At 31.2% G+C, this 23192-nt stretch overlaps 1 protein-coding gene across 1 annotated transcript in view; it reads right to left on the bottom strand.

The window, feature by feature from the left end:
- The window catches only part of LOC139502519 (alpha-catulin-like), a 59650-nt gene that overhangs the window by 13077 nt on the left and 23381 nt on the right, over positions 1–23192 (bottom strand). Inside the window, exons 8-11 of the mRNA XM_071292006.1 lie at positions 22765–22848; positions 21804–21962; positions 19964–20056; positions 18886–19071 (exon numbers count right to left, since the gene is read on the bottom strand). Of these exons, the coding sequence (XP_071148107.1) occupies positions 18886–19071; positions 19964–20056; positions 21804–21962; positions 22765–22848 (522 nt within the window). The remainder of the gene's footprint in view (positions 1–18885; positions 19072–19963; positions 20057–21803; positions 21963–22764; positions 22849–23192) is intronic.

The following is a 23192-nucleotide window of genomic DNA, read 5'->3' as shown; positions in this document are numbered from 1 at the left end:
TTGAAGCAAAGTGGAAACCATCTGAAAATATGATAAATGAAGAAATCTCTAATGTTATAAAAAACGAGATGGATATGGAAAATAGGAAGGACAATATAAACAAATCACTTCAGTCTCATAAAGCAGAAGACATTTTCAATACAAGTAAAAACTTAGATAAGCCATTTCCAAAGTATTCAGCAATGCAAATGAAATCAAATGCAACAGTGTTTATTCCTAGCAACATACAGGTAAAATTAGAAAGACCACTATTGTTTGGTGAACTTTATACACATCCAGACATTGAACTTATGGATACTTATGAAAGTGAACTTGTAAGCGTGAAAAGTTTAGTATTGGGGCGTGATCAAAATACTGCATTCATATCTAGCCCTTCTAGTCAAAAGTTGCAAAAAGTCAGATTTGAAAATCATACTATCAAAGTAGAGAGAGAAATTCAGATGTATGTGATTGATATTGCAAAGACAAAGGATGGGGGAATTCTTATAGCAGATGGATATAACAATCTAAAACTATATACCAATGATGGACAATTAGAAACATTTAAGTCCTTTTCTCCTTTGAAAACTTTAAGCGTGCATGTAACTAAAGACAATCAGATTATAATAGGGTTAGTGGAGTTTTACCCTGTAACACTTCCATGGCCAAAAGGTAGTACAAGAAGACTTATAGTTATGAATGAGAATGGTGACATTCAACACACTATTGAACAGGATAAGAACAATCAAAGAATATTAACTTATCCTCACAGAATCAGAAGTCTCGATGATGAGATAGTAGTTGTAGATTTAATTAACAGTGAATGGGAGGGGAGGGTTGTAAAGCTAAATTATGGGGGACAGGTCCATTGGACCTATAAAGGGTGGTACACTTTAACACCCTATAATCAGCTGAAAATTAAATTTCATCCTGAGAGTGTGATAATAACTTCTAAGGATATGATTTTAGTTTCTGAGTGTTTTAATAGTTCTATACATGTATTAAATTCTGCTGGAGAACTTATTTTATGGCAGGAAGTTTACAGCTTAGGAGTAGAATTTCCTTTAAGTCTTGAAATTGACAAAAATGACTTTTTGTGGATTGGGTGTGCTACTTTTACAGACAAAATAAGGAGGGCTAAGATAAGCTGTGTTCAAATAACTTAAATAAGAAAATTGTGACAAAGCAAGATCATTACAGCCAATGACCAAACTTTTTATTTAATAAGAATGGCAGGACCATCCCTTCCTTATAGAGATAAAAACTGAGGTAGACCTTATATATAGTTTTAACTAATTTTCCAATGATCATAGTTAATTTGTATGTATTATTGAAGATTATATTCATCTGCCAAAAAGAAAATGATTGTATTTTATGATATATATATATAAATGTTATAACCAAAAGTCTGTTGTCTGCACTAATAAAAACTTCAGGTATCAGTTGTGTTTTTCATGATTTTGTAAATGCTGTACCTAAGGCTTTTTGTCTGCACTAATTTAAACTTATCAAATTTATTACAGCTAATTTCCTAATGCATGTAAAGCAAAACTTTGGTTGAGCTGCTTGCTTTGTATGTATAATTGTTTATGCAAGCTTTGAAAATAAGATTGACATTTTTAAACAATATATATAGACATATTTAACCTGTATCTAGGACTTATATAGACGTCCCTGCCTGTATATATCATATTTGAATTAAATTGGGTGTTATCCTAATGATTGTACATTATAAAAATAAAGCAAATAAGCTAACTAAAGTCTTGCTCTACATGCTTTAGGAAATTAGCTGTAAACAGAGAACTTCTAAGTGTGTAATCTTAATTCAAAAAGCAAACTGGATACTTGTAAAATGCTCTTCCAAAACTTGCTGTTAGATTTAAATTCCTGCTGCATGTAGTTGTTTTTTTTAATTTAAGCCTCTAAACATGCATGACAGTTGATAAAGATGAATGTGGCTCTTACTGAACATTTTAGGAGGTTAGTTTACCTAACCTTATAATGACTTCACTGTTCAGCTAACAAGCAAACTTAAACTAAATATTCTATCTTTACCTACACACTTAACACATACTGCTGTAATTATTGTATCTATAAAATAATTCTACCATAAGAAATATCTCTATCCCAGGACAACAAATTATCCAATATTCAATTGTATGATACAAAAACAAATTTATAAAGTTGATAAAGTTAGCAATTCTAAAGTGCTTTATCGACCATGTTAAAAGGAAATTTTAAGTACAAATGTTTTTATACTAACAACAATCTTATCAGAAAAACTCCAAATGAGGCTGTGATTTATTTGAAGTGAAAGTCGTTTTCTAATCACCAATAAAACACAACAATCGCTGATCATCAATCAGACGATTAATCAATCAGACGATTAATCAGACAGACGATTAATCAAGCAAACATATAATGTGTATTAACTTCTATAGTTCATTAACTTAATCAAATAAGCTCTTACAATCATGGTCTATAGCTAGTCTGAAGATAAATGGTCAATATCTATTGGGTCAAAATGAAGCTTCAAAAATTAATCATTATTCAACTTGACCATTAATTCAGATTTATAATTGATTTGAATAGTAAATCCAATGATACTTATAATGTCTAGGTCAGTCTTTGGAAAGGTGCATACTATGAAATTTAGAGTGAGAGGTTTGTAAGTAGGGGCTAAAAGATTTTCAATTTGGTTTAAATTTGAAAAAGATTGTATCTGATAATCATATATATATATATGTATGTTAAGTTTCAAGCTGATGTGAGCTTATACAAAAACTTTACTTTGAGATACATGCTCAATTTAAAGATGAATGAACATTCCAAAAACATATAATATTATATAAGGAGATGTCATAGGTATGATTGCCAGTGAGAAGTTTATTTAAAAGTGATGAAGTTATCTGGATTTAAGCAATTATAGGCAACTGGACAGCCTTCAACAATGAGTAAAATTCATATCATCAATTTGACAGTGACACACTGTTGAAGGCCCCTAACATGACAAAATAAAAAAAATTAAACACAAAAAAAAATATCATTATAATTACAAAATGACAAATTAAAATAAGACAGATAAAGCAAACAGCAATCAGCAATTAATAGACATAGGAAGATGTGGTGTGAATGTCAACGAGAAAACTCTCCATCCAAATAACAATTTATAAAAGTAAACCATTATAGGTCACTGTATGGCCTTCAACACAGAGCCTTGGCTCACACTGAACAATTAACAAGCTACAAAGGGCCCAAAAATTACAATTGTAAAACCATTCAAACAGGACCATGAAATACAGGCTCTTATAAAAATGATTGTATTGGGACAGACAAATACAGAATATGTGAAGGTTCATAACAGTATAAGCCCTAATTATAAATCTTTCCCTCTCCTGGCCCTGGTGTGGTCTGTCAACATCAAATAATGCTTCCTGCTATCTTAGGCACAACGTCAATATTTTTTAAAAAGTTTTTAACTCATTTATATTTGTATGGCAGTCAACAACAAGAATGTTTCCATAGTACATGGATCTCGCACTATCATTTTACATGTTCACTGGACCGTGAAATTGGGGTCAATACTTTAATTTGGCATTAAAATTAGAAAGATCATATCATAGTTAACATGTGTACTAAGTTTCAAGTTGATTAGACTTCAATTTCATCAAAAACTACCTTGACTAAAAACTTTAACCTGAGCTTCACACTATCTTTTTCTTTGTTCAGTGAACCATGAAATTGGGGTCAATACTTTAATTTGACATCAAAATTAGAAAGATCCTATCATAGGGAACATGTGTACTAAGTTTCAAGTTGATTAGACTTCAATTTCATCAAAAACTACCTTGACTAAAAACTTTAACCTGAGCTTCACACTATCTTTTTCTTTGTTCAGTGGACCATGAAATTGGGGTCAATACTTTAATTTGACATCAAAATTAGAAAGATCCTCTCATAGGGAACATGTGTACTAAGTTTCAATTTGATTGGACTTTAACTTCATCAAAAACTACCTCGACCAAAAACTTTAACCTGAAGCGGGACGAACGAATGAACGGAGGCACAGACCAGGAAACATAATGCCCCTCTACTATCGTAGGTGAGGCATAAAAACACAAATACCAGTATTATTCGAGAATAATTAATAATGATCATCAACAATGCAATTGCAATAATTACCCAGGGCTCTTTTTAAAGTGGAGTTATAATCAAGTGAACGGGTATGCTTATAGTGTATTGAAAGCTTACAAGAAGTACTTACATATCTTTATGATGTAATAAAGTAGTTCCTCAACAAATCATAACTTCCGATTTATTACTGAGTTAAATCCTTTCCATATCATGTAATATTGATATTTTTGAAATGCTAAAAAAATGTACAACGCTGCAATATAATCAATCAGGACTATAACAACATTTCAACAATGAAGATAAACTAATTCCAATAGAGACGTTCCAACTTACTTTATTGGTAAATAAATTTTTAAGACACAGATACGAAAGCAAAATTTACAGATCTAACATTGTTGGGTTGATGTTTAGACGAGTTGTATATATAAATATTTCCTTTACTTCATGTACAAAGTTAAATCCTTTTCATTCATAAATATCATGTGATATTGATATTTTCAAAATAAGCAAAAAATCTGCAACACTTTCAACCAGGATGTAAAACAATATCAGAGATAGATTAATTCCAATAGAGAACTCCTGACTACTTTATTGGTAAATAAATTTCAAGACACAAATATAAACAATAACTTCCTAGACTGAATCCTTTTAATTATCATTTAATATTGATATTTTCAAAATGCTTAAAAAATGTGCAAAACTGTCAATCATGAAAATAACAACAGCATAGAAGCTAACTTAATTCCCATAGAGACCTTCTGTCTACTTTATTGTAAATAAATTTCCAAGACAGATATATATACAATAACTTCCTAGACTGAATTCAATCCTTTTAATTATCATTTAATATTGATATTTTCAAAATGCTTAAAAAATGTAAAATGCAGACAATCAAGACATTTAACAATAACACAAAGATATATGAACTCCAATAGACATTCTGACTACTCTATTGTTAAATAAATTTTCAAGACACATTTATATAAAGCATGAAATTAAGTTACTTTATATTTATTACTAAGTTAAATCCATGAAATATCATGTGAAATTGATATTTAAAAATGTGCAAAACTGTCAATCATGAAAATAACAACAGCACAGAAGCTATATGAATCCAATAGAGACCTTCTGTCTACTTTATTGTAAATAAATTAACAGGACACAGATATATACAATTACTTCGAATCAATTGTCTTCAGTATTAAAAGTCCATTCTAAATAACAGATCCCAAGAGTGTTTTACTAAGTATACTAATCAATACAAAAAAGAAGATCATAAATCATTCAAAAAGCAGAACATTTTACATCTTCATGATCTTAGTTGTAAAACTTCTCAATGAAGGTGTTCCTAACCTTTGAAACCTATAGGTCCTATGAGAATTTCAAAGAAGATAATAAAAAACAATCTTGAAAGAAGTTTTGATTGATTCGCTCTGGGTTGTTTGCTTTAGTAAATATATCTTATATATTCAGGATGAAGATAAATTAAAACAAAATCTTTTGAGATAGCAAGGTCACAGGGTCAACCCTGACAATGATCAGGAAAATACTTAAAGTTTGTTAAACTGAAATAAGAGAAAACTTGCACTACAACAAATTACTTTATTTTGACCTACAGATCTAGACCACTGAATAAGTAACCTATCAACAGTCTTTCACATGCAAAGAGCATGGCAGTCTATTTAATCATTAGACATGGCTGTATATAAATACACGTACTGTAGTGTCCAGTCAGACTGGGGACTTTAATATATATATATATATATATATAACCACCTTTTGTGATGGTTTACCATCTTTCCTGCAAAATATTGTTTTCTTACTTCTTATTAAATTAATATAGGGATCCATTTTGTTACATCTTGTGACCAATTTATTTGGCAATCGCATTGGAGTTGTTTGACCTGCTAGTCAAATGCGTTTTATTTTAACATATTTTTTCACTCTTTTAGTCTTTTGGAAAATGTTATTTGTGCTGTATTTAGACCCTTCTACAAGGAAATTTGTTACATGCACACATATAAAAATTGCGGTTTTTATCCAATGCAATCATAGGTTTGAACGTTGTTTTTAATTTAGACGTTTAGACTTGTATATATATATATATATCACCTACAGACAATGAACAGGTCTTATTACTGGATTTTAGATCAGAGAACTGCAAGTCACCATACATACTCCTATACCTTGTATCCTCCAATCGACATTAATACCAACTAAGAAGCTGTAAAAAATAAGACATCAACAAGACAGATACCCAATCTAATTAAAAGCCAATCTTACATCACTTCCCTATTCTGCTATGTTGCCATACATCAGAAAACAGGAAAGATGATGATAGATCAATTTTTAATTTGATTGACAAAGACCCAACAATGCATAGTTTTATTGACTTAAACAGCTCTATGTCTCTTTTATTTATATACCCAAGATATGATATTAAAAGTTAAGTTAACTTTAAACTTTAACTAAATTCATCAGATATGATATAATATGGAGGGATGGGATGGACTGCCTGATCACTAAATAAGAAAGTTTTGTAAAGCAGAGGTAAAATGGCACCAGATCTAAGTTTATCTTCAGTAATACATGCAGGAATATTAAGTAATGATTGATCTTTTATAAATATTTGTTCTCTAGCAAAATGATATGTTCCCCTCTTAAGAGCAATAAAGCATAGATTATAAAAGCATTACTTTTAATTCAATAATAAAATTTCACATTTACTGACTAATTTACAATATAATCCTAGATACTTTATTTTCAATCAAAGCTCATAAAATATTTGTAACATATCAAAACAGAAAACAAATAATAAATCATGATTGCAGCATCATATTTGTCAGTGAATGGGGAAAGCAGAAAAACATGCCAAATTTTACACTATTGATCCGTCCGTGTATTACTAATCAACTAAAAATAACCTCATCAAAAGTTTTTTGGATGATTGGTGAGGGGTGAATCACATAATGTCTTATTCCATAAAATTTCTCAAAGATGTCTACAAGATCAATGTTTTATTTGTTAATCCAGACAAAATAAATAATTCTCCAAATAAGTTCAAGATGACCATATATGTCAATGTTTTATTTTTCAAACCAGACATATAAATAATTTACCAAAGATGTCTTTCAGATGACCATGCATGTCAATGCTTTATTTTTCAATCCAGACATATAAATAATTTACCAAAGATGTCTTTGAGATGACCATGCATGTCAATGTTTTATTTGTCAATCCAGACATATAAATAATTTACCAAAGATGTCTTTGAGATGACCATGCATGTCAATGTTTTATTTGTCAATCCAGACATATAAATAATTTACCAAAGATGTCTTTGAGATGACCATACATGTCAATGTTTTATTTGTCAATCCAGACATATAAATAATTTACCAAAGATGTCTTTGAGATGACCATACATGTCAATGTTTTATTTTTCAATCCAGACATATAAATAATTTACCAAAGATGTCTTTGAGATGACCATGCATGTCAATGTTTTATTTTTCAAACCAGACATATAAATAATTTACCAAAGATGTCTTTGAGATGACCATGCATGTCAATGTTTTATTTTTCAAACCAGACATATAAATAATTTACCAAAGATGTCTTTCAGATGACCATGCATGTCAATGCTTTATTTTTCAATCCAGACATATAAATAATTTACCAAAGATGGTTAATAGTATAGATATTCCACAATAAATTAATCATCTCGGTTTTAGTTTGTTATCCCGATTTTGTTTTTTGTCCATGGATTTATGAGTTTTGAACAGCGGTATACTACTGTTGCCTTTATTTGAGATGACCATGCATGTCAATGTTTTATTTGTCAATCCAGACATATAAATAATTTACCAAAGATGTCTTTGAGATGACCATGCATGTCAATGTTTTATTTGTCAATCCAGACATATAAATAATTTACCAAAGATGTCTTTGAGATGACCATACATGTCAATGTTTTATTTGTCAATCCAGACATATAAATAATTTACCAAAGATGTCTTTGAGATGACCATGCATGTCAATGTTTTATTTGTCAATCCAGACATATAATTAATTTACCAAAGATGTCTTTGAGAAGACCATGCATGTCATTTTTTTTAATTAGTCAATCCAGACATATAAATAATTTACCAAAGATGTCTTTGAGAAGACCATGCATGTCATTTTTTTAATTAGTCAATCCAGACATATAAAACATTTACCAAAGATGTCTTTGAGATGACCATGTATGTCAATGTTTTATTTGTCAATCCAGACATATCTATACTATTAAACGAGAAGACCTCATTTTTGGTGTCGCTTCTCTTCTTTCCACAATAAATTAATCAACACGCCTCTGTGTCCTATAGGTACAGTGCATAGTCGCATTTGTCATCCATTCATATGATTATTCAGATTGAGTTATTTTGGGAGAAAAACGAGAAAAAAGGCATCCGGATATTGTCCCGTCATTGGACGAAATTTTAAGTCTAATTAGACTTCCGGTTTGCGTTTTTCTGTATACTGTATTTTAAGAATTCTATCTGCTATCATTTTCAAGTTTACTATCCACGGCCGTCACATAGTTTATTAAATAGAGAGGGTCTGTATACTATATCAATGACCACCATGGATCGATTAGTAAACTTAAAATTGAAAGTAAATACACTATATTTATATAGTAATGAAATATAATGTTCATAATATACAGATTTATATAAGCGCTAAAATTATTCATGTGAACTTTTGATACCTTTTCTGAAATTCTCCAGTTATTAAATCTAAACAAACGACAACCACTGAATTACAGGCTCCTTACTTAAATGTTCATGACATACTCAATGTATTATGTTCATATTGAAATTGATAGAAAACAAAAAATTGGGAATTTTGGAAATAAAGGAGGAGGGATATAAAAAAACATTTTCCTGTCCCCAATAACCTATGACTTATGATACTTTTGCTGAAATTCCCCACTAAATGTATTATGTTCATATTGAAATTGATAGAAAACCAAAATTGGGAATTTTGGAAATAAAGGAGGAGGGATAAAAAAAAAAAACATTTTCCTGTCCCCAATAACCTTTGACTTATGATACTATTGCTGAAATTCTCCAGTCATTCAATATTTTACATAATTCTTCCAACAACACTTTACATACTAAAAACTACGCTCTGAATGCCCGCGATTTCGCGGGTGTGTTCTAGTATATAATTAATTTACCAAAGATGTCTTTGAGATGACCATGCATGTCAATGTTTTATTTGTCAATCTAGACATATAAATAATTTACCAAAGATGTCTTTGAGATGACCATGCATGTCAATTTTTTTATTTGTCAATCTAGACATATAAATAATTTACCAAAGATGTCTTTGAGATGACCATGCATGTCAATTTTTTATTTGTCAATCCAGACATATAAATAATTTACCAAAGATGTCTTTGAGATGACCATGCATGTCAATGTTTTATTTGTCAATCCAGACATATAATTAATTTACCAAAGATGTCTTTGAGATGACCATGCATGTCAATTTTTTATTTGTCAATCCAGACATATAAATAATTTACCAAAGATGTCTTTGAGATGACCATGCATGTCAATTTTTTTATTTGTCAATCCAGACAATCATCAATAATTCACCAAATTTTTACAAGGCAAAGGAGATTATATACCTCTGGTTTGTACAGTGAAATCTGTCATGACAAAACTCTACAAAACTTTTTTTGGTTTAATTTGTAGTGAAGGAATAACTGTGTTATTGTAGGCTTACATTTGTTGACAAGTAATTTGCTGAATTACTGTCACAAATTGAGTAGATTTATGCAATGACAAGTTAACTTTTGTACCATAATTCCCCTTAAAACTTATAACCTGCTGAAATCAAAATTGCAATTCAATACAAAATGCATATGAGTTAACTATATTTATTGCTTATAAGTCCTGATGCTTTAGAGTTCAGTTTGGATTATTGTTAGTGTTTAACAACACTTTCGGCACTTTTGCCAAATGGTGGCAGTACTGGGAGAGAACCACCCAACCAACCTTCAGCAGTAAAACTGGCAATCTTTTCATATATCATGGGAGATGAATGCACCTGCCAGAAGCATGACAAGCTCCCAAGCTTCTGATAACAGCAGATGGACTTAAAAGAACAATCAGACAATGAGGCCCATAGTTGGAAAGGATCCTGGGACTTAATACACAAAAATCTCTTAAGGATGTCTATTTGTAATGTTTTGGTCTTTTTGTCAGATTTTCAGAATCCTCTGGTTTTATCCATTTGAATGTCATAAACAAAATTCCCCATGAACCCCCATTTTTCTTTTTATAAATCTTTTACATGTATGATTATAAGTCATTTGTAAAAGTCTTATAAAATTTTATTTATTTTTTAATAGTATTTGAGAACTTTAACTAGTCAATGATAAAGCTATGAAAAATCAAGAGAGAACATTTTCCCGCCAAAATTCCAATGGCTAATATCTCGAAAACAAACACATTGACCTCTATATTTTTTTTGCTTTTTTGATTCCTCAATATATTCCCTATCAATGCATACTAGTTTTATGAAAAGTTATTTATTTTGAAACTGAGCAGCGAACATCCTTAAGAGTAAGTTATGAACAAGTCAATATAACTTAAAATCAATCTTGTTAGATTTTTTTTTACTACCATACAATCATTATAATAGACACATCATTTTATAACATGTACTCTGAAATTACTCTCTGAAATTACTCTGACATCTTTTGGGGGGATTTTCGATTGACCCATGCAAAGTAATGACAAGTCCTTAAAGAGCTGTCAGAGGTTAGAACACACTTTGACAAGAAAAAATGCAACTTTTCTTTTCAAGCTTTTTGAATTTTCTATATTCATAATATTTTGAAAGGAAATTGCAGAATTGATGTCTCTTCTATTTAAAAAGTTTGCTTAGACCAGGAAGGAAATACCCTTTTATTGACTTTTTACTGAATTATGCATGATTTGAGAGAGAAACTAATTGAAACATCCCTTGATCTTATTTTTGCTTTCAATTCTTTGGATCTTATTGATGATTTTTTTTATAATGAGCTTAAAAATAAATGGGGCAAATTAAGGCCAATAAATCATTTATACTTATTACATTGAAAGTCATTTACAATGATTTATATAATATAATTGATTTATAAGTACTTGATCATCAAAAGTTTTTCAACTATCATGCAAATTTCTAAAAAATCTATAATCTCAATTTTTTTCTATTCAATTTGAGAAATCACATGTATGTATGAAAACTATAAAAACACAAAAAAAGAAATAATATAAAAAAGAAGATGTGGTATGATTGCCAATGAGACAACTATCCACAAAAGACCAAAATTACACAGGCATTAACAACTATAGGTCACCATACGGCCTTTAACAATGAGCAAAGCCAATACGGCATAGTCAGCTATATATTCAAATTTCTGCATCTGAATCTTACTTTTCTATTCAGTTTTGAGAAGTCATATATATATGTTTAAAAAACAAGAAAGAAATAAGTCTAGTATATATTCTCTAAGATTCGTTTATGTGTACACTGAAATGTATTAATGTATGTAAAATTTCAATAACCATTAAAGTAAAGCACAGACAAACAATCTACCTCAAGATCTAAACAATCCTAGCAAGTTTCTGTATCTGAAATCTCACTTTTCTATTCTTTTTGAGAAGTCACATATATAGAAAAACACACAAAAAATATGTATATATATATTCTCTAAAGATTCCTTAAATGTGTACACTAAAATGGATTAATGATGGTAAAAAAAGTTTTGAAAAGTCACATATATGTATAATAAAAAAAAAAAAAAGAAAAAAGAAATATGTCTATACATTCTCTAAGTTTCCTTTCTGTGAACACTGCAATGGATTAATGTATGTAAAATTTCAATAACCATTAAAGTAAAGCACAGAAAAAACAATTTATCTCAACCATCCCAGCAAGTAGTTCTGTGTATCTGTATCAATGCAAATCAATAGGGACAAGACATAAAAACTTCAATTTCTGAATCATTTTGTTTTAAACCATGCAATTACACTATAAAATGTCAAGCACACGGTCATTATTTTTGTTATTGTCTAGTTAGAACTATTCCTTCATCTAAATCACTCGCAGACACAAAATAAATTAAATAAGGTATGCCATTCTAAAGAACTACGTTCAGAAGTTTTGGTTAATTTGTCATTTAGACATAAATAGAAAAAGAAAAAGTTATATAGCTAATCATCTGTCACAAACTCTAGTTTTATATTTGAATACCAAGTAGATTTCCTTTCTGTCATGAATTGAATAATAAACAATAATTTATCAAAATATAATGATCATGATGCTGTCAAATTCAAAATGACACCATATCTTAAAATTGCTTTCATTATAAATAAAAACACTTAAAATATCAGAAAGGGATATTTTTGGCTTTTTCATATAAAATATATTTGCCGAAATAATTTTTAAGTGTGTGAAAACAAATATTTCTGGTTGTCAGAAATGCATATATTTCTTTTTGTGTGAATCAAGATCCAGAAAAGAATGCCTTATTTTTATCTGAAATTTTAAGATGACACCACATCTTTACTTCACCCTTCCCCGAAAAATATAATAGAATAATGTGTCCTAGGACAGGAATGCCCCCTCAAGCTTGCTAATAACATGTGTAAATACTTTTAAAGAGCATTTGTTGTCACTGCTAGATTTTAAGAGTTCTCTGGTTTTAGTCAAAGTCAGCTTTGTATATGAGTTTCATAAATTTAACATAACAAACTTAAGTATCCGATTGCAGAAACGAAAAAAAAAAAAAAATTCCAGTGAGAAAGGGACCTTACTCTTGAACCAAATCTGACTTACTTCCCAATTTGAACTATGTCTGTGACTTTTGGTTCTTATCATTGTCTAGGCGTTTCAAAAAACTTGAATGAGGAAAACGTAAGTTAAGAGTGCGGAAACCAAAAGAGATAGGAAAAAGAACAGATCGACATACTGTAAACATGTTATAAGGAAAGACAGTCAAGGGTAACTCCTAACGCCCCTTTTCTTAGCAGCAGGGGCATAAAAATAACAAGAATTGTGCTTCAACTGACAAAATGATATGCCTTTCGCTTTAAAATAGAAAGTGACGGAATATTGCAATATTAAAGTAAGTAGGTTTTGTGCTTCAACTCGCAAAATGATGTGCCTATCGTTTTACAATAGAAAGTGACCCGATATTGCAATATTGAAGTCAGTAAATTCTATTATCTCCCTTGTTACATGTGGGACCTAGATTAAATAGATATTTGTACATCCTGCAAAATAGCAATATTTAAACATATAAAAGTCAATGAACCATGACTGAAGGTTCATAACCAAAATTACCTCCAAGGAAATGAGAATTATCAAAGCTTATGTAAAAAGATATATAATTATAAAAATTGCATATCAAATACCACTGACTTTAAAACTAACCTAAACAGTCATAAACTTTAATATGTAAGTTATATGCAAAACATTTTTAGCTCAAGATTTGCCAATGCTTATATATCTCCATCCCAAGTATTATGGAGCTATCATTAGTGGTTTCCCTCAAACTGACCGTGTCAAAAAATTTGAATACATAGTAAATGCAAGAATAAACAGAATGAATTAGTCATATTCATTGAGGGAAGGCAAACACTTGCACTTATTAAGGATGTACTTAGGTGAGGTTTTGGAAATTAGTGTCAGATGTTCGGACTCCTTGGGTTTTTTCCATTAACCCAAATATTTTTCCCTATAGCACCCATTTTTCTTTTCATAAATGACTTCAATAGCTCATAAAAGGCCATTTTCGAAAATTTAAGCAGATTCTTAATTTTTGTTCTTTCGATTTGAGACCCAAATAATACCAATGCAAATGTAAGGTAAAAGTCAGAGTCAGCCTTTTCCCGCCAATTTTTAAAACTCAAATAACTCGAAAAGGAGCTCCATGACCTATTAATATTTTTAGTTTATTTTGTTCCTTAGCTGGTGCTCATTCAACATGTAGTATCAATTTCAAGATGTTTAAAATTTCACCTAAGTACATCCTTAATATTAGTAGTGTTCAAAGACAAGCAAAGGAAACTCCATAGGGATATGCAAACTCATACGGCAAAGACAAACTGACAACAATAAGACAATAAACTTTGAAAAGGTAACAATATTCTACAAAACACAACATAGAAAACTTAAGAGTAAGCAGAGCATTGGTAAGGTTGTTTGTTAAGTTTATGGGAAGTGATTGTCAGGTTTATGGGAAGTGATTGTCAGGTTCATGGGTAAATATTTATCAGTTACATGAGCAAGCTAAGTGCATGTCAGGTTCTTTAGTTATTGCTTATCAGGTTGATGAGTACATTTTTGTTCTAGGTACATGTGCTAGTGCCTGTCAGGTTCATGGGTATGTGTTTGTTACGTTCATTGGTAAATTCTTGACAGGGACATGGGCAAGTGCTTTTCAGTTTCATGGGTAAATATTTCTAAAAATTCATGAGTAAGAGATTGTCAGGTTCATGAGTAAGAGATTGTCAGGTTCATGAGTAAGAGATTGTCAGGTTCATGAGTAAGAGATTATCAGGTTCATGAGTAATTGATTGTCAGCTTCCTTAGTAAGTGCTTGTCAGTTTCATGAGTAAGCAACTGTCAGGTTCATAATTAAATGCTTGTCAGGTTCATGAGTAAGTGCTTGTCAGGTTCATGAGTAAGCGATTGTCAGATTCACAAGTAAGTGATTGTCAGGTTCATGAGTAATTGATTGTCAGATCTATTAGTAAGTGCTTGTCAGGTTCATGATAAAGCAACTGTCAGGTTCATAAGTAAGTGCTTGTCATGTTCATGATAAAGCAACTGTCAGGTTCATAAGTAAGTGCTTGGCAGGTTCATGAGTAGGTGCTAGTCAGGTTCATGAGTAAGTTATTGTCAGGTTCATGAGTAAGTGATTGTCAGATTCATTAGTAAGTGCTCGTCAGGTTCATGGGTAGGTGATTGTCAGGTATTTAACACATGTAGTGATGTTATGGAAACAAGCTGTGACATATATTATCATCGTGTCATGTCTTTGAATTTGAAAAAGTTATAATATTAAAAAATAAAAGTGTTATCAATATTTCCTATCTCATATAATTTTTCTTTCAAATTTTTTTTTTTTTTAAAGTTTTCATAAATTCCAAATTTACATTTGATATTCCTATTGAGTACAGTGCAACTTGTTGATTTAAAGTGATATAAGTTCCTGAAAAAACTTACATCCAAAATTAATGACAGAAAGTAATTTTTCATATTTTAATTTGACATGTTCCATGCTTCTTTTTTCAGCTATAAAATAGCAATATATGAAATAAATTAAATTGAAATGCTTTATATATCATGTGTATCTAGCTTGCTGCAATATAGTTGTTTTGTGCTGATGCGGAGCAAAGCATTCACCAATCAACCTTACATTTCGTGGATTGATTCATTTATTTATTATATAATAATAATACAACATTCAAAGAAACTAGAATTAGAAAAAAAATTCTAGGTTTTTAACAAAATACGACATGCAGACAAAGAAGAATTTCAATTAAATGTAATACTTAAAATATATAAAAGACATGTAAATACAACATAGTAAACTTACTTGTGGTGTATTAGGTGCTGTCTGTTAGTAAATGTGTTAATGTTAGTAATGTGTTAATGTTAATTAATGTGTTAATGTTAGCATGTGACCTTTTATTATCTCCCTTATATAGATGAATTTACCCTGTGTCTAGAGAAACTGGCTGTTTATTTTCTAATATAGAAATACTCATAATTAAGCATATGTCCTAGATACTATGAAAGCCATACTTTTAATGGGAAATATTTTTTTGATAAATTTGTTGCCGCCTTAAATCACAAAATTTAGTTCTAAATAGAATACAAAATTCACAAGTGTATGGTGTTAATTATGGTAATGAATCCTTGATTTTTAGTATGGAGCTGTATGCCAATAATGTTTATTAAAAAAGCCTCTTGAATTAAAATATGTGAACAACCTATTAAAAATTATATATAAACTACATGTTCATGTTGGATGTAAGTGGCCAACAGAATCCTTTCCGTGCTCCCCAACCAAGCACTTCTATATGTGAACGACTAAATAATTTTTCTTACAATATTTAAATATGATTGGAATAAGAGTTGCCTTCAATCTGTAACATTGACTAAGATACATATATATTCATGTAATGTTAACCATTACTTTTTAAAAACAAATTATTTGCAAGGGGAGATAATCTAAATTATAATTTTGAGAAAAACAGAAGGCATCCAGGTGAAAATAAAATAAAGAGTGAGCCAATCTATTGGCTTTAGAACAGTAAACCCAGCTTGAATCAAATTGATAGTTAGTAATATAGTCTAAAGAACGATTTCGTTTTGCAATTTGGTGAATTTTTAAATAAAACAATGAATTGTGTTTTGCTTGACATATAAATTTTTTAGGTGGAGTTATCTTCCATTATTCATGATTGAACATTTGTACTTTATTTATACAAGAACACACCCGCGAAATCGCGGGTATTCAGAGCGTAGTTTAAAGTATGTAAAGTGTTGTTGGAAGAATATTGTAAAATATTGAATGACTGGAGAATTTCAGCAAAAGTATCAAAGGTATCAAAGGTTATTGGGGACAGGAAAATGTTTTTTATCCCTACTCCTTTATTTCCAATTAAAATTCCCAATTTTTGGTTTTCTATCAATTTCAATATGAACATACATTTAGTATGTTATGAACATTTAAGAAAGGAGCCTGTAATTCAGTGGTTGTCGTTTGTTTATGTGTTACAGATTTGTGTTTCGTTCATTTTTTGTACATAAATAAGGCTGCTAGTTTTCTCGATTTAATTGTTTTACATTGTCATTTCGGGGCCTTTTTAAACCGAGTATGCGGTATGGTTTTTGCTCGTTGTTGAAGGCCGTACGGTGACATATAGTTGTTAATTTCTGTGTCATTTTGGTCTCTTGTGAAGAGTTGTCTCAACATGGCAATCATACCACATTTTCTTTTTTAAAGCAATCAATGAATTTTGCATAGGCGGAATCAGGGGGGGGGGGGTGTGGGGGGGGGGGGGGGGGGGACTGGGGGCCAAAATTGATTGATTATATAGGGAATCACTGAAGCGTGACAGGAGTAGCCCCCCCCCCCCCCCCCCCCCCCCCCCCCCCCTTTTAGGTTAGTCAGCCCCCCGTTACAAAAAGTTCTGGATCCGCGACTGTTTTGTAAAAGCCCGCCCCCCTTTCGTGTGAATAAAATGATTGAATATGTAGGGAATCACTGAAGCGTGACTGGAGCAGGCCCCCTAAGGTCAGTCATCCCCCCCTTTTACAAAGAGTTCTGGATCCGCCACTGTTTTGTAAAAGATTTTATGACTGGAGAATTTCAGAAAAGGTATCAAAAGTTCACATGAATAATTTTAGCGCTTTAATATCTGTATATTATGAACATTCACTACTACATAAATAAAGTGTATTGATTATATAGGGAATCACTGAAGCGTGACTGGAGCAGGCCCCCTAAGTAAGGTCAGTCATCTCCCCCCTTTTACAAAGAGTTCTGGATCCGCCACTGTTTTGTAAAAGATTTAATGACTGGAGAATTTCAGAAAAGATCTCAAAAGTTCACATGAATAATTTTAGCGCTTTAATATCTGTATATTATGAACATTCATTACTATATAAATAAAGTGTATTTACTTTCAGTTCTTAGTTTGCTAATCGATCCATGGTGGTCATTGATACAGTATACAGACCCTCTCTGTTTAATAAACTCTGTGACCTACGTGGATTGTAAACTTGAAAATACACTTTATTCGAAGTATACATGTATGTTCACAGTATACAGAAAAATGCAAACCGGAAGTCTAATCTGACTTAAAATTTCGTCCAATGACGGGACAATATCCGGATGCCTTTTTTCTCGTTTTTCTCCCATAATAACTCAATCTGAATAATCATATGAATGGATGACAAATGCGACTATGCACTGTACCTATAGGACACAGAGGCGTGTTGATTAATTTATTGTGGAAAGAAGAGAAGCGACACCAAAAATGAGGTCTTCTCGTTTAATAGTATAGAAGAGATTCATAAACCATGCATAACTTTAATAAATAAATTTTCTTGGTTTCTTCTGAGTTTTCCTATTGTGACGTCATGAAAAAAGGTGACCATGCCTGATGACGTCACATAAAAAGTACCAAAATGTTTTCTTGAAAATTATGGTACCTCAAATACACACCATATTTTGACTTCAATATCAAAGTATAACATATAGTCAACAAATTGCTTGACATTAAATGGATATCATCTAATTAATCATGTTAATGATCACTTCAGTGCACTTATCTGTTTGAAGTTTCAAAATTAGTGATAAAGTTTGCAAGATTTAGATATCGAGTCAGTACCATAGGGTTTTGATTGCATTTAACACAATGTTAACCCCAAAACAGTAATGAACTCCAGTGTTCCAGAAATTTAAGCCATTCCTACTCCATTATAGACAACTTTCGTGTATTTTCTGATTGGTTTAGTTTAATTCATATGAAATGTACTTTTTAAAGATTTAGCAGAAGAGTTTTTAACGTGTGTATTAATCAAGAATACACTGTATAAGAGTAATTTGCTTCTTACTTGAGGGAAATTGCCATAATGAAGATCTGATAAGAACACTGTTATTTAAAGAATGAGGTAAATATAATGCATCAATAAAATTTATAAAATACTAACCCCTGGTCTTGGTAATGACAAATACACAGGTTTGTCCATACGTCCTTGACAGAAATCATTGACCTCCTTTACCAGTACAGAAAGGTCATTAATCTGACTCTCCCAGGCCTCTGCAAAATTCTCCAAGTTTTCTCGAGCAATTTTACTATTGGAATATTCTGCAAGAGTTTTGGCAGCTAGCAAAACCTAAAATAAACAGAAATTGCAAATAGATTCCTCAACTGCAATAAGTGTGTTAAGATATTTCTCTACTCTAGACCGTTAAATTTTGATATATAAAGCGCGAGGCTTGCCGAGTTTTTCAAATAATTAAAGTTTAACTGTTGAGAGTGGAGAAATATCGTAATACAAAAATTATAGTGGTGAAATCGGTTTCTCTTATGATTTTTATCCTTCCTTTTCAAAGATTTGAAGAAAGTTGTGTACTTTTTATGTGACGTCATCAGGCATTATTGCCTTTTTTCATGACGTCACAATAGGAAAACTCAGACAATACCGAGAAAATTTAACGTCACAATTAAATTTCAACCAATCATTTGCCAAAAACTTATTTTCCACTAGTGAGGAGAAATATTTTTCTCGCACCGATGAAGAAATATGAAAATAGTGCAAAAATTGGAGAAATTCAATTAAACAATATTTTATGAAGTTATCTAATTTTCAGGAATTTAAGAAAAATAAATTGCATATTTGTTGATACAAGTGATACTTGATTAGCTTATTGGAAAGACATACATAAACAATTATATCCCACCACCCAACCTCCATCTTCCTGCTTTAGAGTCAAGGCCATAATTACTCTAAACCAGGGGAATAGGTAAACCACAATTGTAAATGTGGATCAAGTATGAATTATCTATAGGCTTGTTCACAAACTTATGCACAATCATGAAAAACAATTTTTGCTCAAGCCCAAAAAAATAAAAGGATTCACAATATTGAAGTATTTTTTCTCTGCAGTAAGAATTTTCCAGAATTCTATTTTTTTCAACTCTCATCATATCTACTCGAAACTAACCTAAAATTATCAACTGAAAACTTTTTGATTTGGAAATAAATTACGTATGTGTTTACTTACCATTTCCCCTATATTCCTAAGAACATATTCATTATGTTCAGCTGTAATGACCAGTGGCTCTGTTGTGGCTATATGTCGGAACAGTTTACACACCTAAAATTATCAAAACAATATTACTTTGAACTATATATTCTAATTATTTTCTTGAGATATGAATGAAAAAGAATTGTCACTACAGCATCAATACAAAATACCAAACAACATTTAAATATCAAAGAGTCTATACACTAAAACTTTTTAACAAGAGTGCACACACTGAAATGTCTCGCCTTCTTTACTAATCATTGATATTATGTTGATAGACCTAAATATAAAGCTTTATTACAACTGTCACATAAACTCAACATTAACCAAAGAAAACGAAACATTGATCAATGAACCATGAAAATGAGGTCAAGGTCAGATGAACCATGCCAGGCAGACATGTACAGCTAACAACTCTTCAATACAACAAATATAGTTGACTTATTGTTTATAAATTAAGAAAAACAGACCAAAACACAAACACTTTACACTTAGCAATGGGCGTGAAAATGAGGTCAAGGTCAAATAAAACCTGCGTAACAGACATATAGATCATAAAATATTTCCATACACCAAATATAGTTGACTAATGCCTAAAGTATTAGAAAAATAGACCAAAACTCAAAAACTTAACTTTGACCACTGAACCATGAAAATGAGGTCAAGGTCAGATGACACCTGTCAGCTAGACATGTACACCTTACAATCATTCCATACACCAAATATAGTAGACCTATTGCATATAGTATAAGAAAAACAGACCAAAACACAAAAACTTAACTATAACCACTGAACCATGAAAATGAGGTCAAGGTCAGATGACACCTGCCAGTTGGACATGTACACCTTACAGTGCTTCCATACACCGAATATACTAGACCTATTGCTTATAGTATCTGAGATATGGACTTGACCACCAAAACTTAACCTTGTTCACTGATCCATGAAATGAGGTCGAGGTCAAGTCAAAACTGTCTGACGGGCATGAGGACCTTGCAAGGTACGCACATACCAAATATAGTTATCCAATTACTTATAATAAGAGAGAATTTAACATTACAAAAAATCTTAACTTTTTTTTCAAGTAGTCACTGAACCATGAAAATGAGGTCAAGGACATTGGACATGTGACTGACGGAAAGTTCATAACATGAGGCATCTATATACAAAGTATGAAGCATCCAGGTCTTCTACCTTCTAAAATATAAAGCTTTTAAGAAGTTAGCTAACGCCGCCGCCGCCGTAGCCGCCGCCGCCGTAGCCGGATCACTATCCCTATGTCGAGCTTTCTGCAACAAAAGTTGCAGGCTCGACAAAAATCATTGCAAAATAAATTCAAATCAAAGATATGCCATCTATAATTTGAAATTATGTTAATCTGTCATCAACTTTAAATAAATAATGAAAATGTCATGAATAGAATACATATATGTCAAATATGTAACTGACTTATTTGAGAGTTGAATGCAGGATGTAAACCTAGTTCAACAAAAATACATGACCCCTTTCAAGTTTTTCCAAATGGCCCCTGTGAACTTTGTGTGCTATACTACCAGACTAAGCTAAGTTATAATTGTTGCTAAACTCAATTCTCAAGAAGTTTCTTGGTTTTGTAAATTTCAGATAAAAAACAGAACAAATGAACAAATGAATGAATAGTGAAATGGGCAAATGGACACTTTGAATACCATATACTCTTCTTCTTTCGTGAGCTGAGGACATTAGCATCATTTAAAATACAATTGGTTGCAGGGACACACAAAAAAATTATCCCTCTTTTTATATCATGTTCATGTTTTATGAAATATTGCTGTACCTCCTCAAGTTGTTCTCTATGTTCCTCAAATTTAACTGACAGTTCATCAACTTTCTTGACATTCCCATTGATACCACCCAGCTTGAGACATTTAAGGAGGTCATGGTCTTCATTGGCTTTAAATAACTCTGATGCTTGGTCCATAGCTGTTTCTTGTAGCTACAAACAAAAAATGAAACTATCAAACATTTTTCATGTTAAAATATGAATAAACACCTTATTTGACCTAGCCAATGAGTGAATCTACTGCTGTAAACTTCCTTGATGATTTTGTTTTCAGACAATATATTTGATTGGTGATTGGTTCAATTTACAGTGAGGTAAAAATTTACATTGACCATGTTTTAATTTTTCAGCCAACTTTCCAAAATTTGAAAGACTTCTTGACTATGTGTCTTCTCATTTTTATATATAAATGAGACCGTTGGTTTTCCTGTTGGAATGTTACACTAGTAACTTTTTGGGACCCTTTATAGCTTGCTCCTTGGTGTGAGCCAAGGCTCCGTGTTGAAGAACATACTATATAATGGTTTACTAGACTTGGATGAAGAGTTGTCTCATTGGCACTCATACCACAACTTCCTATGTCTATATTTATATCTCTCAATTGCCTTATAGTATTGTTGAAATTTATAATGGAAACATCATTATTCTACTAACAATCCATCCATCTCTGATAATTATTGATTGATTGATTGTTGCTTGCTTTATGTTCCAATCTCTTTTGACAGCATGACAAGGTTTATTTTAGGGGTCAGATTTGGCAAAGTGTGTAAGTTCAATATACTGTAATTTCACACATTTTGTCATGTTTTTATAATTGCAAACACTGTGACAGGCATTTGTGTCCATGGTTAAAAAAATCTCACAATAATAAATGGAAGCATTTGTTTTTTGTTTGCTTACAGTATTTCTAACTTAAGAAAGAATATGACATGAAAATAGACATAATGAAACTAACCTGTTTCTTGAGTCCATTAACTGATGTTATAGTTTTCAATACAGCCGTCTCAGCTTCCTGTGTAGACAACAAATCATTCTGATTCTGTAAAAATAGAAACAACAGTATTATGACAGTTATCAGTAATTAAGTGCCAGTCTTTGTATCACACAATCACAGAATTTTGAAGAATTTCAAAACACTATTGAAAAAAAACTTGATCATCCTATTTTCAAGTTTCTCTTTTCCTGAGATATATATGGTAGGTATTTCGTTTCTGTGTGCCTGGTAATTCAAGAAATCTCTAGATAACTTTTGGTTAGAATGGTAGCAAATTACATAATTATCTCCCCTATATTGTTAATTTCTAATGGATTTCAACCAAATCATATCTTTTAATACTAGAACAGGAAAAAGAAATGCATGTTATATTTTTGTTTGCATTTTTA

Source organism: Mytilus edulis, chromosome 14 (genome assembly GCF_963676685.1).
Source record: "Mytilus edulis chromosome 14, xbMytEdul2.2, whole genome shotgun sequence".
Taxonomy (NCBI): domain Eukaryota; kingdom Metazoa; phylum Mollusca; class Bivalvia; order Mytilida; family Mytilidae; genus Mytilus; species Mytilus edulis.
This window is presented reverse-complemented; position numbering and strand designations above follow the sequence as displayed.